This window comes from Haliaeetus albicilla, chromosome 28 (genome assembly GCF_947461875.1).
Source record: "Haliaeetus albicilla chromosome 28, bHalAlb1.1, whole genome shotgun sequence".
Taxonomy (NCBI): Eukaryota; Metazoa; Chordata; class Aves; order Accipitriformes; family Accipitridae; genus Haliaeetus; species Haliaeetus albicilla.
The window spans coordinates 1,865,162-1,880,157 of NC_091510.1; the positions used below are offsets into that span (position 1 = coordinate 1,865,162).

Genomic DNA, 14,996 nt, shown 5'->3' on the forward strand with positions numbered 1-14,996 from the left:
AATCATCAATTTTAAAAAGTTTTCTGTGCAGAATGTTGCAGTAAGTTTTGTAATACCTAAAATATAAAGTGATATCATAGCTTTCACTGCTGACCTTAGCACAGTAAATCTGCAAAAATCATGAAGTAAGAAAAGATTGGTTCGAAACCATTGGGCAGATGTATCAATAGGGAGGATTCATTCCGTGTTCATCTTCTACACTGCCCAAACTTCAGAGACTTCTTCAGCATCTCTCCTGGTGGAAGCAGCGCAGAATTCTAGGATGTGAAGCGGAAGAGCTGCAGCAACACCCTTGTGTTCTTGGATGTTGGGTTACAACTCCTACAGGCAGTGGTATGTTTACAGGGAACACGTAATAAATGAACAATGGCTGCCACTGAAAACATCTATCAACTGCTGCAGCACTAAAGATGCTAACTTCCAGGTTATTTGAAGGAATAGTTTATGGTAACTATCCAGCAGTACCCCTGGTTCATTCAAAAACATTTAAAGAAAGCAAACATTTTCCACATTCTCGGGAGAAATATCTTCCATTTTTTCCTCCCTAGTCTTTTACAAAGAAGTGCACCTTTCAAGTACACAGGCAGAATATCTACACATGTACCAGGAATTCAGTGAAAGAAAAGGAGATAATGTACAGCACCTGCATAACTGACCAAAGCCTGTAACCTGAAAATTCCTCTACCAGTTCCATCAGTGGCAGCATGACAATGTATATTAGCATGAGTGTGAGTTAAACACGCACACGTAAAGCTAAATATTCAGCAATATCTGTTCTGCACAGAACTGAGACTTAAGCCCTGTTTAAGCACAGTTAACGAAAGTTTAAGAAAGAACATAGCCTAAGCAAAAGAGAGATGGTCTCTAAGCCTTGCTTCTGCAACCTATCACATCAATACATTCTTAGACTCTTTACATTCATTTTTACACTCTTACCCAGAAAAGATCTACTGTTTGAGGACATTGTGTTGGAAATAACATTGCTATAAATGATTCATATGTACTGTCCAATTATTTCAATGTTTAGGATTAAGACAGAAGGAGGGCCTTTAGGCTGCTTTCAAACTACCAAAATACCGCTCAGGTCCCTATGCCGGAGCTGACACAAAAAGGAAGGCAGAGGTCTAGTTAGGTCTCTGGAAAGAGTACCAAGAGCCTCAGCAAAGAGTGGAGCAGGTAGCTAAAAGGAAATGCAGGCACAGAAACATGGATTACACTCAGCAGAATTTAGAAGTTAGAATTTAGGCCATCCAAACCCAGCACTTGTTTTCTCTCTTGCATAGCACAGTGGATGAAATTCTGTGGCCTATTTGTGCATAAGGTTGAAAAAGATGACTGTAATGGCCTGTTTTGGCCTTCAATCCATGTGTCTGATTTTCCTTTAGGCTATGCTTTCCCGCTGCTTTGGCAATAAATAGCCTATATTTAGGCATGCTTAAAAACGTTTTTCCACTGCTAAAACAGAGTAAAGGGGTTTCATAGTAAACAAAACTCATACCCTCAGATTCTATGCAGCTTTAAACGTTGAAAGTTTTTTTCAAGGAAGGTCTCTTACCTCTTTTTCCATTTGAATTCCTTCTGCTCTTATGTTTCTCTCAAATACTTCCCTCTTTTCTGTCTGTGGATTGGATTTTCTATACACCAGGATGTAGTCAATCCGACATTTCCCATCTCTAAAATATAGTCCATTGGTTTTGTTCTTATCAGGTACTTCCTGTAAAGAGAAAGTCAAATATTTCAGTAATGTTAATTTGCCTTGGTAATTGCTGCATTACTGTCTGCATCATCAGTTTTCAGTAGCACTCAACAGGAAAGATAAGGAATCGGAACATGATGTTCAAGTTTTTAGGTGCTTTACATACAGCGCCTCTGAGGTCGTCTGAAAGGAGCACAGACTTCCCCACTTCAAAACCAGGAGGTCTCCTTAGGCAGAGGTTTGCTCATATAGGCATGGGATAGGAGAGAACAGAGAACACGAGCCAACCTTCCTCCCCCACCACCCTCCATAAAATCAGGAATAACTTCTTACATAGAAAATAAAGCAGAGAATAGTGTTACTGAAGTGTAAATTTAAAATTAAGAACCTAGTATAGTAGAATGTCTTTGTACATGTGAGAAGAATAAACAATGACGTGAGCATTTACTGTAGCGAGAAACACTAAAACCTGGTGCAGAGATTCTCATTGCTTTTTTGATGACTCTAGTACATCTGCCTCACAGGACACAGACAACAATATGGAAGTCCTGTACCTACCACACTATCCCTCATCAGACTAACTACAGAATAGTCTTTGCTTAAGGAACAGCTGAAGAAACCCACTGGATTCATTTGAAAATAATTCCTGGTATTTGTTCTAGCAGTATGTAAATGCAAAAAATACTGTTTCTTAGCTATTTCCTGCAAAGAACATGCCTGTTTGCTCCAACAGAAAGAAACAACTTGATTTCACTGTTAATAAGAGGTCAAGCGGGTCCCTCTCCTGAGATCTAAAAGACCAAACTGCTGCTCTTTCCCCAGAAATTCATGAGATGAAACTCTCTACAGATCCCCCTCGCAATTTAACACTACTTCCACATAATACAAGTCCTGCCCAGGGGTTAAGCTTTCACTTTCGGACAAGCTGAAATTGTGTGGCAGTTTGCAGGTTGGAGCGTTTAATACAAAAAATGTACAGTGTGAATGATACATGGGAACAAACAGCACTGCCTCAGAGCAGTATAATGGGCAGGGACCTTCAGGGACCTCAAGATCAGTCCAGCTCCAAGCTGAAGGGAGGGTTAGGCTAATTTCTGTCTGTTTTTCCAGAATTTGCTCAACCATTCCTGCCAGAAATAGCTATACCCTGTAATATATGATCAAATCTCTGAAAAAATGAATATTTTGCCTTTTACATCTGGGAAAAGTAGGGAATTTTCAAAATATTTTCTCCATAGGAGAACTGCTTCTGAATTTAAATTGCAAGAAGTAAATATATTAATAGGACAAATGATTCTTACAGACACCCCCCCCATATTCCCATTCAAAGAATTTAACGTAAGCTATCTTCCTGATTCTCAGCAGGCATTTTGATTAAATGGAAAAACCAATGAAAGCATCCCAAATGTCCCATCCCCTTGGTACATCCAGTTTACTGAAGGCAGAAAGGGGAATTTTTCTAAGGTTCTTTTATTACAGTGCCTGACTCCTGACACAGCTTAATGCAGACTTGATATAGTGGAACAGTTCCTTGAGCTGAAAAAGAAGGCAAGAAAAAAGATTTAAGTCCTAAGGAAATAACAGTAACAAACCATTTGTATCTATACTGCATATCATGCTGGCAAAAAATATTATCAAGATATCAAAAGTATTTTTCACAGAGCATTAAATATGAAAACAGCTCAGTAAGCTGTTTATTTTTTTTTTACATAAAAAAAAATCTATGTTGAGAAGACATAAAAAACCCCAAAAGGGTATTTAAGGTTATTTAAATAAAGGAAGGGTGCAGTAGGAGATTTTGAGGCAGTGTCTCAGCTTGGTGGTCCTGCTCTGATTTCTAAACCTCCTGATGAGCCATCCTTCCTGTCCTGGAGGTCCTAGAGACACTACATGTATTTTAGCAAGTAAAGCCGTGTAATAGGAAAGCATCTGTAGAGCAAAACAATCTGTGCTGAGGATCTGCTGTCCACACTACGTAGGCTTGAGGGCTTGCTTTGGGCCCACTCTATCTGGTCCAGGAGACTCACTGGAGTACATCTCCCAATTTATTTGCATCCAGACGGAATCCAAGGTTTAAAATCCAACACTGCTCAGGAATGCAAACAAAGCATAGATAGGGGCAATTGAGACATTCACTTCAAATGCACACTCCTGATCTGAATTAAAATGTTAGCACAGACCCACCCAGAGAGCACCACGAGTACCTCCACGTGCAGTAGTGACTCCACTGGAAAAATAGATATGCCCTTTATGCTTCCTATGTTTCATCTTTCTCTGAAAAAAATTGCTTTGCCCTACACTGACTCATCAGTGCATGGTGGAACCTTATATTAAAGAGCGTCTATGAGATTTAGCTGAGTTATTTGACTTGTAGGACTTCTTCCCCTATAAATAGGACTTCCCGAGACAACTACTTTCTCTTGGACTTGTGAAACACTTCCAGCGACAGTATTGTCATTTTTCGCTCAGAAAGGCAGCTTGGACATGCTTATCTGTACTTGGAGGTCCTTTTCATTTTAGGAACAGAGTACAACAAATCCAGACTGATAAACCCTACTAGACTGGTATGGCCTCTGAGAAGGAACCCCTTCTATTCCCCACTGTTATAGCTTGTAAGGCAGCTTTATAGGCTGAGCCTGGACATACAAGAACTCTGAGGATCTAACATGATGTGGAGACAGTCAGGGCTGTCCCAGCAGCATCAGGAAATGTCAGCTGCAGGGCTTTTGCATCGTCCACAGTATTCCAGGCTTACACTATCCTAGACAGAGACTTCCTCCTACCTTGAGCTTCACTGACCCTTCTCCAGACATTGCATCTCCTTTCCCTGCATTACAACTTCAAAATTCAGTTTTCCTAAACTGATGAAAAAAGTATTTCAAGAACCAGGTCTGACTGCAGATTTTGGTGGGAAAGTGGTCTAGTCATGTATGTCAAATCTCCATTCCTTCATCTGAAAAAGGATGCCGGAAGAAAGCGGAAGAACAGGGAAGACTTCACTCTAGGAAGAAGTTTAGTTAGCATTTCTGGCTATCTTTGCAGCTTTATTTGTAATGCATGTATCTGAAGTTGTGTAATAGGGAATTCTTTTCCAAGGAATGCAGTAGTTTTCGTATTCTCAGACCCACAGTTGGGATCCATCAACATTCACAGACACGCGACTCACACACACATACATGCTAGGAGAGCTTTAGGCCAAAGGCCTTACCCAAATGTTTCGCTATCCAAAATGAGAGCGATTCATAACCCTAACAGCCATAGAGACTTTAAACGGAACATTTAAACAAAAGTGCAGTTAGGGAAATCAAGGAAATTTGAAGCTTTATCTGCAGATCTTTAAAAAAAATAAATCAGAAGGGACTCTAATGTTCACTAATTTAATGACAGATTAGAATCTTTCTTCATTCCTAATTATTTCGGTACCTGGTTGTTATCAGTACGAGTGCTCAGTGAAGATAGGATTTTCGTACTCTAAAGAGATTGTCTTTCCCTGTGGTTTGTGGTTACCTGAAGTTAGTCCCCTGCACGCAACTTCACAGCTGGTGGAGGGCATTAATACCTGCACCACTAACAGTGATAACATATGAACTTATGCAGAAAAAGAAGAACCCAGAACCACCCAGTTTTTAAGGCACAGTTCTAATCAAAGTAGTCTATTTTCTCTGTGCGTCCTTTTTTTCTTAATATCCTTTTGTCCATTTAGATTATAATTCTGTGGAAGCTGCAACTTTATTTTTCCATGTATCTTCACTGGTTGCTATATTCTTCTTGACACCATAATATATTTAATTACATGGAACTTTTCTAATAATGAAATTACCTAGGCTGCAAAATCAAGTGTTCAAAAGTTAGGAAGTAACGGATTTGTAGGTTTCTCAGAAAGCTTAGATAATCTCTTTCCATATCCACCTTGACCACTGAAGACGACAAGGATTTGGTCAAAAAAAATAATTATGTAGTTAGCTTGTATTCTGGTAAATACCCACAAGAAAACTGAGCTAAAATTGCACAAGCTATCATAACTGCCATAAAGAACATCAGAATTCTTATTTTGCAACACGAATACTTTTTTTCTGCCATAATCTTCAGTGCAAGTTCCAATTTATAAAAAAGATTGTTACTATTCGGCACAATATTAATAACACTGCCCCCAAATATCAACAGAGTTTGATGCTTAAAGTGAAGACTGTAGGAGTGACTCTTATAATTTTAATTTCAAAACTACCTACATTAGCTGGAATGTCAAGAACAGGCCATGTAAGCTCACTGAAGTAGAAATAAAATTTTGTCCCAGCTCCATCATTCTCCCTTGTTTGGATAAAGAAGACTGATTTATTATTCCATAGAAAGAAAGGCATAATGGATGCATACCTAGAATACAGCTCCTAAATAGTTTTTACTTTAATTTTTACCTTCTTTCTGCTGCTACTCCTCTTCTCAGAAACTGAAATTTCAGTGGTAATAGTACAATATTTTAGTGATAATATGTCCCTGGATTTAAATTGTAGAGTATATGTCTGATCATTATATTGGCATATGTAAGAAGAATTTGATCAATGCACACAAAGGGAAATGTGATTTTCAATTCACTCAGACTATAGCTGTGTTTGAATAAAACAGATAAACCCCCCATCTTTAGCCAAACACAAGCTGAATCTCAGTCTGGCTTTGCATCTGTTCAGGAACTGTTGATAAAACTCCATCCGTAAAGTCTTCATTGGATTTTCTGGTTGGGCACAAACAACTAACGGTTGAAGCAAACAATATTTCAACTTGTCAGCTAAACAAAAGTCCTAAGAAACCTTTGGTATGTCCTTGTAAATTTTTTTGATTGTAAATTCATTTTAACAAATTAAGCCAGAATCATATTAAATTATTTTGCTGCAACGTTAGCTTCAAAACTATACCAAACAAACATCAATACATTCAGAGAGACTTTCACTGCTGCCAGACCCCCTGTCCTGATGACATCAAGGGGCATCTACAGGCTCTTTTGGCTACCAAACTAAACTGAAAGACTGAAAGGAATCTTGAAGCTTCAGAGTTCACACCACCACTATATACTTGTGCTCCCGTATTTATTCATACAAACCGCATGATATCTAAATAGTGTATCTTTTCCTTCTGGAATTAAGCTGGGGCCAAAGACTTTGAAACTTTTTTTTGTAGGCTACAGCATCCCTCAGCTCCCATTAGGACTTTCAATTTTCTGGTTTTTTCCCCTCTTATACATATACATGACCTACATTGCTATTTTCCTCAGTTATGGCTATGTGAAAAAAAAGATAATCTGTTCAGCCAGGAAAATATTCCTCAGACTTCCCTTTAAAAAGCAACAAAGAATACGTCAAATGGGAAAAAAAGGTTTTCCAGTATTGTTTTTTGCAGTATTGTTAAATTAAGAGCAGCATATATTGTTCTATATCATTCTCTGTCCTTCTGACCATTTTCTGTTTGTTCTTCGTCTTTAACTTGCAAACACCATGTGCCTTTCACCTGTGCCCTTCTGTTAAAGCCCATATGGTACATGATCCCAAAACGTAACACGGGAATATCATGTCAGATTAACCTATTACAGTGCAAGTAGGCAAAGAGGGCCCTTGGTAAGTTGTATGGGAACCTGGGGAAGACCAACGAGTAAAGGGGAAGATGAAATTGTGAGCAAGGTCAAACATATCTCTGGGTGCCCTGAATTTTTTTACTTTAATTATCTGTCTAAACATTCCAGAAGTGCTGCTCTCTATGGGCTGAATTTCTAGTACAGGGAAAATCTCTGACTTTCTCCTCAGCAGTGTTTCACCGAAAAACTTGCACCACGAAACCCTCTAGCTCCTGAAAAAGACATAATCTGTAGTTATACCTTCTAAACTTTATCTAAACTAGTAAACAAAACAGTGTCAGGGCAGGGGCTTCAGCAATATCCTACGGTTTTCCGTGCTTTTTAATTGTTAGTATGGTCCCTGCCAGTTCTGATCTGTGCCAGTCAGCCCTCTGCCAAAAAATCCTCAGGCACAGCGTGCAAGGAACACCAGACCGTTCCAGTAAGTAGTCTGGATGCAGCTGCATTCCTGGGGTGGGGGAAAGGAGACAAGTCCCTGGTCTCTTCTTTTCACTCCCTGAAGAGATAGCCCTCACGTCCACGGGTTGCCTGCTTTAAGGCATAATTTAAAAGGGACTATGTGCTGAATGATTCCTCCCTGGTATGTTCTCTGAACCACCATTATGCACCATCAGGTCACTTACTCTTCACTGGAAGGGAATGTGTCACATACCTGACGCCCAATGCTTCTTATGAGACATTTATGATAGATTCCCCTCCTCCCTCCTTCCCCCCAAAGGATTAATATAGGGAAAACTTTTCCATTATTTTCAGAAGCAGTGAAGCATTAGACTTGGATGGTTCAGAAAACAAGCAGACAACAAAGGCCTGTACAGACTTTTCACTGGGGGTGCGTGAAATCAATAAAACTCCTTTTAACTTGAGATATTTTATATTTCAGCATTATAATCTTAGAATGGAAAACAGTCCCCATGGGAAAGCTCAGATACAAGTTGAATTGCAGAGAATGAGATTTTAAATCAAATTACATTTATTCCCTTTTTATAATGGGCATGAATAATTATTATATTAATAATACTGTGTGTTCTTACCTCTCCCACAACTTCCAACCTGCTGGCATCATCAGAAGTACTGGTCAAGTTACCATGGTGAAGCAGGGAGTCATCATCTTTGGAAGGGCTGTTCACACCTTCTAACTCATCAAAAAAAATGTTGACATCCTTAGCTACTAAAAACAAAAAATAAAAATATACATTCAAATCACCATTGAACCAAATGAAGGCACTGAGTGTAACACATTACCAACAATCCCATTTTTCAGTTCTGCTATGAGTATATACTATGTTAAGTTCAAAATCTGATGCGCATTAGTGGAGTGCTTTCTTCACCAGTGAGCCACATAAAGATTTAGGATGCCACAATACCTTTCTGATGACAAATAGGCAATTTTCTGTCATGATACAACACACATTAGCTATCGCCTCAGCTTCTCTTAGGGTAAGTGGCTTAAACGATTACCTTCTGGATTAGTACGGTCTCTGAAAATTCCTTATTATAAAGAAGCAGATTTTTTAACCTCCTACATAAAGTATCGAGTTAGAAGTTGTACAGACCTGTGGGGCAGCTAGAGGCAGAAGACATCAAATAAATACTGTTACTTAAAAGCAGAAGAAGAAGTTTGTCTTTGCACAATTTGGCATGTTTTGACACGTATAAATCTGTCACGTTCAGATCTACGAACCGCACAGCCCTCAGACATGCACGAAGCAATAGCTTAAGTCTACAGGATGCTGTAGTAAACCCAACCCTGATAAAAAGCACAGAGATGTAAGGGGTCTGCAGAGCAAAGAGGCGATGAGAAGCTGTGGGCAGAGCTGCTGCCCAAGCCTACGGTCCCACGTAACGGCCATCGATCCGCCGACCGAGCGGCTGTGGGATGGGAGACGCGGGGCGGGCAGCTGCGGTCAGAGAGGTCCGCCTTGGCACCCCACGGGCTGCACATCTGGTGTGAAGGGGTGATGGAGAGACGTGTGCGAGGAGAAGAAAAATGCCTCGGCTGAGGATCAAGCTTCAACTGTGGATAGATGTCATCTCTCCAACCTCATGTTTCATAGGCAAAATCCAGAATTACGGCAGTTGAGTCGTAACTGTTAGAAGGGACGCCCAAAGTTCAGCTACTGAGCCTCTTCCCTGACTACAGCAGGATCAAACATCTATTGCTCTTGACAGAAATTTGTCTAACCCACTACTGCTCACAGTTTTTTGCAAACTTGACTCGCTTTTGGAATCAGTCTTCTTTTATGCAATAACCTCCTGATCCTTCTGCTTCTCCGCAACTCCCCTAACTTAGTGACAGGCAGTTGTAACTCCTCTTGATGAGAATTTATATTAACGGAGAACAGCCAAAAATCTCTAATTGCTGGCAGCAACTTAGTTCCATTTCTAACTACTGGCTGCAGGTTTAAAAATCCATTCCCCCACTGTGGAGAGACTGAATAGCTGCCAGAAATTAAAGGCCATTCAAGTTCCCAGCCACCATGAGCATTTTGTGATCTCCTTTTCACCTTTCCCTTCTTCAGGTACTATAGCCCAGTTTAAGAAAACTTTTAAAAAAAATCTCTGATGCCACCAACTCCACAGTTTCTGAGGGTGGCCTATTTTTCACTGTCACAAGCAGGAGAAAGTTTTCTTCATAATATTCATCCTGAATATGCACCTATGTTGCAATTTAAATATATTATTCTTTTCCTATCAATCATGAACATGAGGAAGAGATTGCTCCCTTTTTGTACATGTCTTTTACAGCTATCTAAAGGCTGTTATTACAGCTGTAGGTAGATGAAAACCCTATCAAAATATTCAAGAAAGCTTCTTCTTTTTCATGCATAAGATAAGGACAAGGTTAACGACATACACTGTATTCTCAATTACAATACTTTTGCTTAGAAAGCCACTAAATATTTCAGAAACAACAGAAGAGTCTTCACGTCCAAGTTATTCCACTCTAGATACTAGGCTAATGAACTAACATAAGCAGCACAATTCTTAGGAGACATTCTGAGTTTTTAATACTTTTAACAGTATTTTTTTTTTCATGTAGACAGCATAACAGTAAGAAATTCTGTGTCAAATTAACAGTTTTCAGGATAACATACTACTCCTTGAGTTCAGCAATTTTGGAGTTGCATACTGACTAATCTAGCTATCATTCTTTGTATCCCCGAATTAGTATTGCGCAATATTTAATCCCTACTTAACACTTCATATCATAATTCATCAGTTTTAGATAGCACCCTCTGTTCTGCAGGATCCCAGCCTGCTTTTATAGAGATAATGGGAGTAATAGCTTCACCTACTTCACTCTCTCTTATATTGTGCATATCATCATAGCCTGTGAAAACACCGAAGATATAAAAATATCTTTTTTGGTAGATATTAAGTTTCTCTTGCCATTTTAAGGCTGGTTTTACTATCAGTCCATTTATTTTACTTATCTTACTTTTGTGAAAAGTGCCAGGATACCATTAGAGACAAATATCCAGGACAGAGTTTTTCGCTTTAAAACCATTCTTGGCCTCACACCATCCCGTTCCTGGCCAGGGGGAGCTTACTGCCAGGGCTGGAGAAAAGCATCTGGTGGTGTCTCGGTTTGGGAGATGAGGAGAGCCTGCAGCTCCTCAGGTCACTGGGGCTGCATCCAGCCTGTCCTAGGACAAGCTACAGAGGGTTTTGGAGACTTAGAAGGCAAAAACCAGACTCCAGTGTGTAGCACATGCAGTAGTAATATTAAAGAATTAGTTGTCACCTTGATCCATTTCAATCCACAAAAATCATACTACAGATGCTTATAAAAGACAGGGGAAGCGCCGCAAGACAGCACAGTCTTACCACCTGCCCTTCACTGTCCTACTGTTTCAAAGGGCAAGACTGGAAACATTCCACCCCAGCAGACAATAATCTGGATGTAGATCATGATCAGCTTTTGCATACGTGTTCATATGAGAAGAATTCATCTGAATACTCAACAGAATGAACTACTGAAACAGAAAAAGTTTTGAATGATTTGCAACTTCACTGAACCAAAACCCATCAGAGTGCCTCTGTAAGAGCAACACGTGAACCTGTATATGATCAACACCTCAATATAGTCTGAAGACAACTGTGGAAAATACAAAAGTAATTAAATAGTGGAGCTTTCTGAAGATTATGCAAGATAGATATCTGTTGCAGACAGAGGCAATGAAAGATGTAAAAATTAAAGTTTTGCCTGTGTGCTATGCTCGAGGGAATTTGAACTAGCTTTTTCCTGCCATTAAGACTGCCACGGTATAAAAGATGAAGCCTTTGAGATACAAGAATTGCTGCTTCCTGAAGTGCCAGTAATGCTTTGGGTGGCAAAATATATGGTTTTTAAGTAGGTGTTTTGAGATACACAACTTGGTAGGTAAGAGACTGAATGCATTTGGAGTTTTCAAGCAGAGAATTACTGGATTATTCTGAGACTTTATGAGGAGCAAAAAAAAAAATCTTATTTCAAGGTCACTTTAAAATCCAGCCCATCTCAGCAGTGACTAGAAGTTGTGGAAGCAGTCAATCTCAGCCAGTTAGTGAAATTAGCTACCAGGACCTGCCCAGATTGCCTGTAGTAGAAAATTGCTTATATCAGAAGTACACAGGTAATTGGCATACTAGTTGACAGCTTCAGCAAATAGGATAAGTAGTGAAGAGATGTGCTGAACTACCTCGTCAGCACCAAAGGTGTCTGTTACCTTCTTCCAGTTGCAGTAAAGGTGTGCTGCTGGTGAGAAAGCAGAGCTCTTTACATTGCAGTTGCCTTGCTGCGTACATTTTTGAAAATACACTCGTAGTATTTCAGTCACTGACGCTAACTATGGGGCCCTAACATTTGCCAAGACCGTTTTTCTACCAAATCCTGTTTGCTTTACTTTAATAACGGTGATGGTACTTCCAAGCCAACTCTCCTGCTGCCTGTAGCTCGCTCAGCCGCTCCACTCCGATGGAGGTGAACACCTACACGGCCAAACGGTGCTAAAGGCATAATCAGGGCTCCATCTCTTCTGACCCCTTCAGATCATGACATGCGTTTTTCCACAAATGACCTTAACAGAATGATATACAATAATTTTATCATCTATATGCTATTTGGGAGACAGACTGGTGCTAGTGTATAGTCATGTCTTTTTAAGCAGTGGAATTTAACAGGAATACAGAGCAGCTTGCGCGTTGCTACAGGAGATATTAAGAATTCCCCCTCTGGTTTTAGATCAGCTTAAATATGCAAGCTCTTTTCTCCCCCTCATGTTCCCTTTTGCAGAAAAAAAATAAAAAAATCAAAGTGACTTTATAATTCAGAATCCCTTGAGGATTTGAAAAAAAAGTCTATATACAAATATTTTTATCCCAAATATAGTAGAACCATATATTCTGAAAACCAAATGTTGGGAAATTCTGAGTAAGAGTCTGTGCACAATCGCAGTGGGTCCACAAGCCACTTTGGATCAAGGAGCTGATTTAGGTAGGGCTCACAGATAAGGTAACTCCTTTAACTTTCTGAAGATGGATGCTCAAAACCTGAGGTGCCTCAAAATAAGAATTTTCATTAAAAAATGGGACCTGACTATGGTTTGTGTGGCAAGATGGACGCGTGCTCAGAGATCGCGTTTCTGTTAACTAATTGTCATTTTATCACCAATTGTCACAGCAAGCCATTGAGTATACTTCAGCTTTGGGTAACGCAAGCTGAAGATCAATATCCCAGAAACTGCTCTTTAGAAGCTTTTAGGCCTATCAGTAACATTGAAAAGTGAATTTCCTTTAAAAATTCTTACTGGCAATGTTTATAATAAGTATAGAGCATTTCCACATGTGAAAAAAGATTGGGTTTAAAAGCACCAACACTGGAGAATAACCCTTAATAAAAACACTGAGTAGAAAATACCTGTTAAGCAGAGACTTGCAAAGCAGAAAAGTTGGTGTATGAAAAACCAAGAACCCTCCTGCATCTTTTTGCACTACATGTTATGTTTTTACAGCATCTATTTGGATTTTTGGATACAAACACTTTTCTGCACTCAGTAAGGCTGGCAGATACCATTTACAAGTCTTTGCTTCAAGGAGGCCATCCTACAGATACCACGCACCCCAGAACTTTTTATCACGTTACATACTAAATTCAGTAACTACACAGTGGATCAGCAACCCTGTCTTGGGAAACTCACTGATTTCTGGCCTCCAGATTATGAGGATTAAAATGAAAGAATAAGATTATTTTGTATTAAATCTAGTGAGACTCAACGTAAAGTGGATTTTGAAAAATATTCTAAAAAGCCAAAGATTTCTTAGAATTTTGACTTTACTACAGTGGCAATGAAACTAAGTTTTACGCATTGAAGCAAACTATAGGAATTCATGAAAAAAGCTTGAAATCTGAGCTTTTTTAAAAAAATAAAGTTATTTACTGCTTTCCCACAAGAAATCCATCTTCTCAGTGTAATAACTCAGAAAAAGCCACGAAAGCCTTTGCTAGCTTTTGCTATGGCCTTGAGGGCACCCCCAGCCCTGACTGTCCCTGCCTGGACCCCCAGGGTTCCCCCCTAGGTCCCAGGACCCCCCGTTACCCCCCCAGGGCCGTCGGCCCCTGCGCCAGCGATGCCGCAGCCCTGCCCGACCGCGGCTCCGCTGCCCCAGGGCGGTACCGAGGACCAGGGCTGGGGGTGCCCCCGGTCACTCTGCTCTTGGCTGGGGCTGTCGTATGGGTACAGGCTGGGAGTAGGCAACGATTCGGGTTTATATCTGACCGAGAGTTTCTATGCAGAACCTTGACACCTCTGCTGTCCAGTTCACAAGTTTGGTTTGGGCCAGATGCATCACCCTGTTTTGCAATCCCCTATTTTGCAGTGTGTGTCTAGAGCCATTTTCAGATTAGTAATTATTGTTTGTGGACTGTCTCTGACAGACTACAGATAATTTCTGAATATCATGTGGTCAAGAAGAAACTGTTTTATAAAAAGACTTACCAGATATATTTAGGAAAATGTGTTTAAGGCTCTACCATGAACTATGGTACTTAAATGCAGAATTTAGCTCTGATGCAGTAGAAATGACTTTTAAGTCTTCTATAATAGCAGTATATTCACATAAAAGTAAATAATGAGATGGTAAGTCTTTATCTTCAGTTGCAGTCCAAGAGATTCAGTAGGGTAAAAGAAAAAAAAGAAAAAAGCTTTAGAGCAAAATGTTTGTTTTAAGTAACTAAATTTAAAAAAAAAAAAAAAATCTCTGCTATTGAATGATCACTCTTGGCAGTGTAGCAAACAGAAAGATATACCAGCTAGCTAAAGTTCCACATGGCACCTCCTGAATAGGGAAATGCTCAGGAAACTCACGTTAGCAGGAAAAAAAAAATGTGGTCTTTAAAAGCATCATTAGCCGCCTTTAATTTTCATCAATGCTAACAACAACCAGGAATAAAAATAACAACAACTATTCAGAGCAAACACCCCAGAAAAAATATTTAGGCATGTTTATCCTAATCATTCGATATTCACAACAGACTGCAGGTGACAAGACGCTCTCCTGGACAAGTCTTTGCAAACTGGCTGTTGTGACTGCTTGTACAGTCATAGGAATCCTTTTGTCTTCCCAGAAGAAAAGGTAGCTGAAGGACATAGAGATTAACTTCCCAACAGCAACTGTGTCTGGTCTGGATAAAGAAAAAAA

General features: G+C 39.7%; 1 protein-coding gene across 6 annotated transcripts in view; it reads right to left on the minus strand.

Moving 5' to 3' along the window:
- Nucleotides 1-14,996, minus strand: part of ANO4 (anoctamin 4) — a 191,255-nt gene that overhangs the window by 94,296 nt on the left and 81,963 nt on the right. For all 6 annotated transcript variants that reach the window (XM_069773682.1, XM_069773681.1, XM_069773679.1 and 3 more), the window contains 2 exons: nt 8,348-8,484; nt 1,556-1,714 (listed from right to left, as the gene is read on the minus strand). In XM_069773682.1, coding sequence (XP_069629783.1) covers nt 1,556-1,714; nt 8,348-8,484 — 296 coding nt within the window. The remainder of the gene's footprint in view (nt 1-1,555; nt 1,715-8,347; nt 8,485-14,996) is intronic.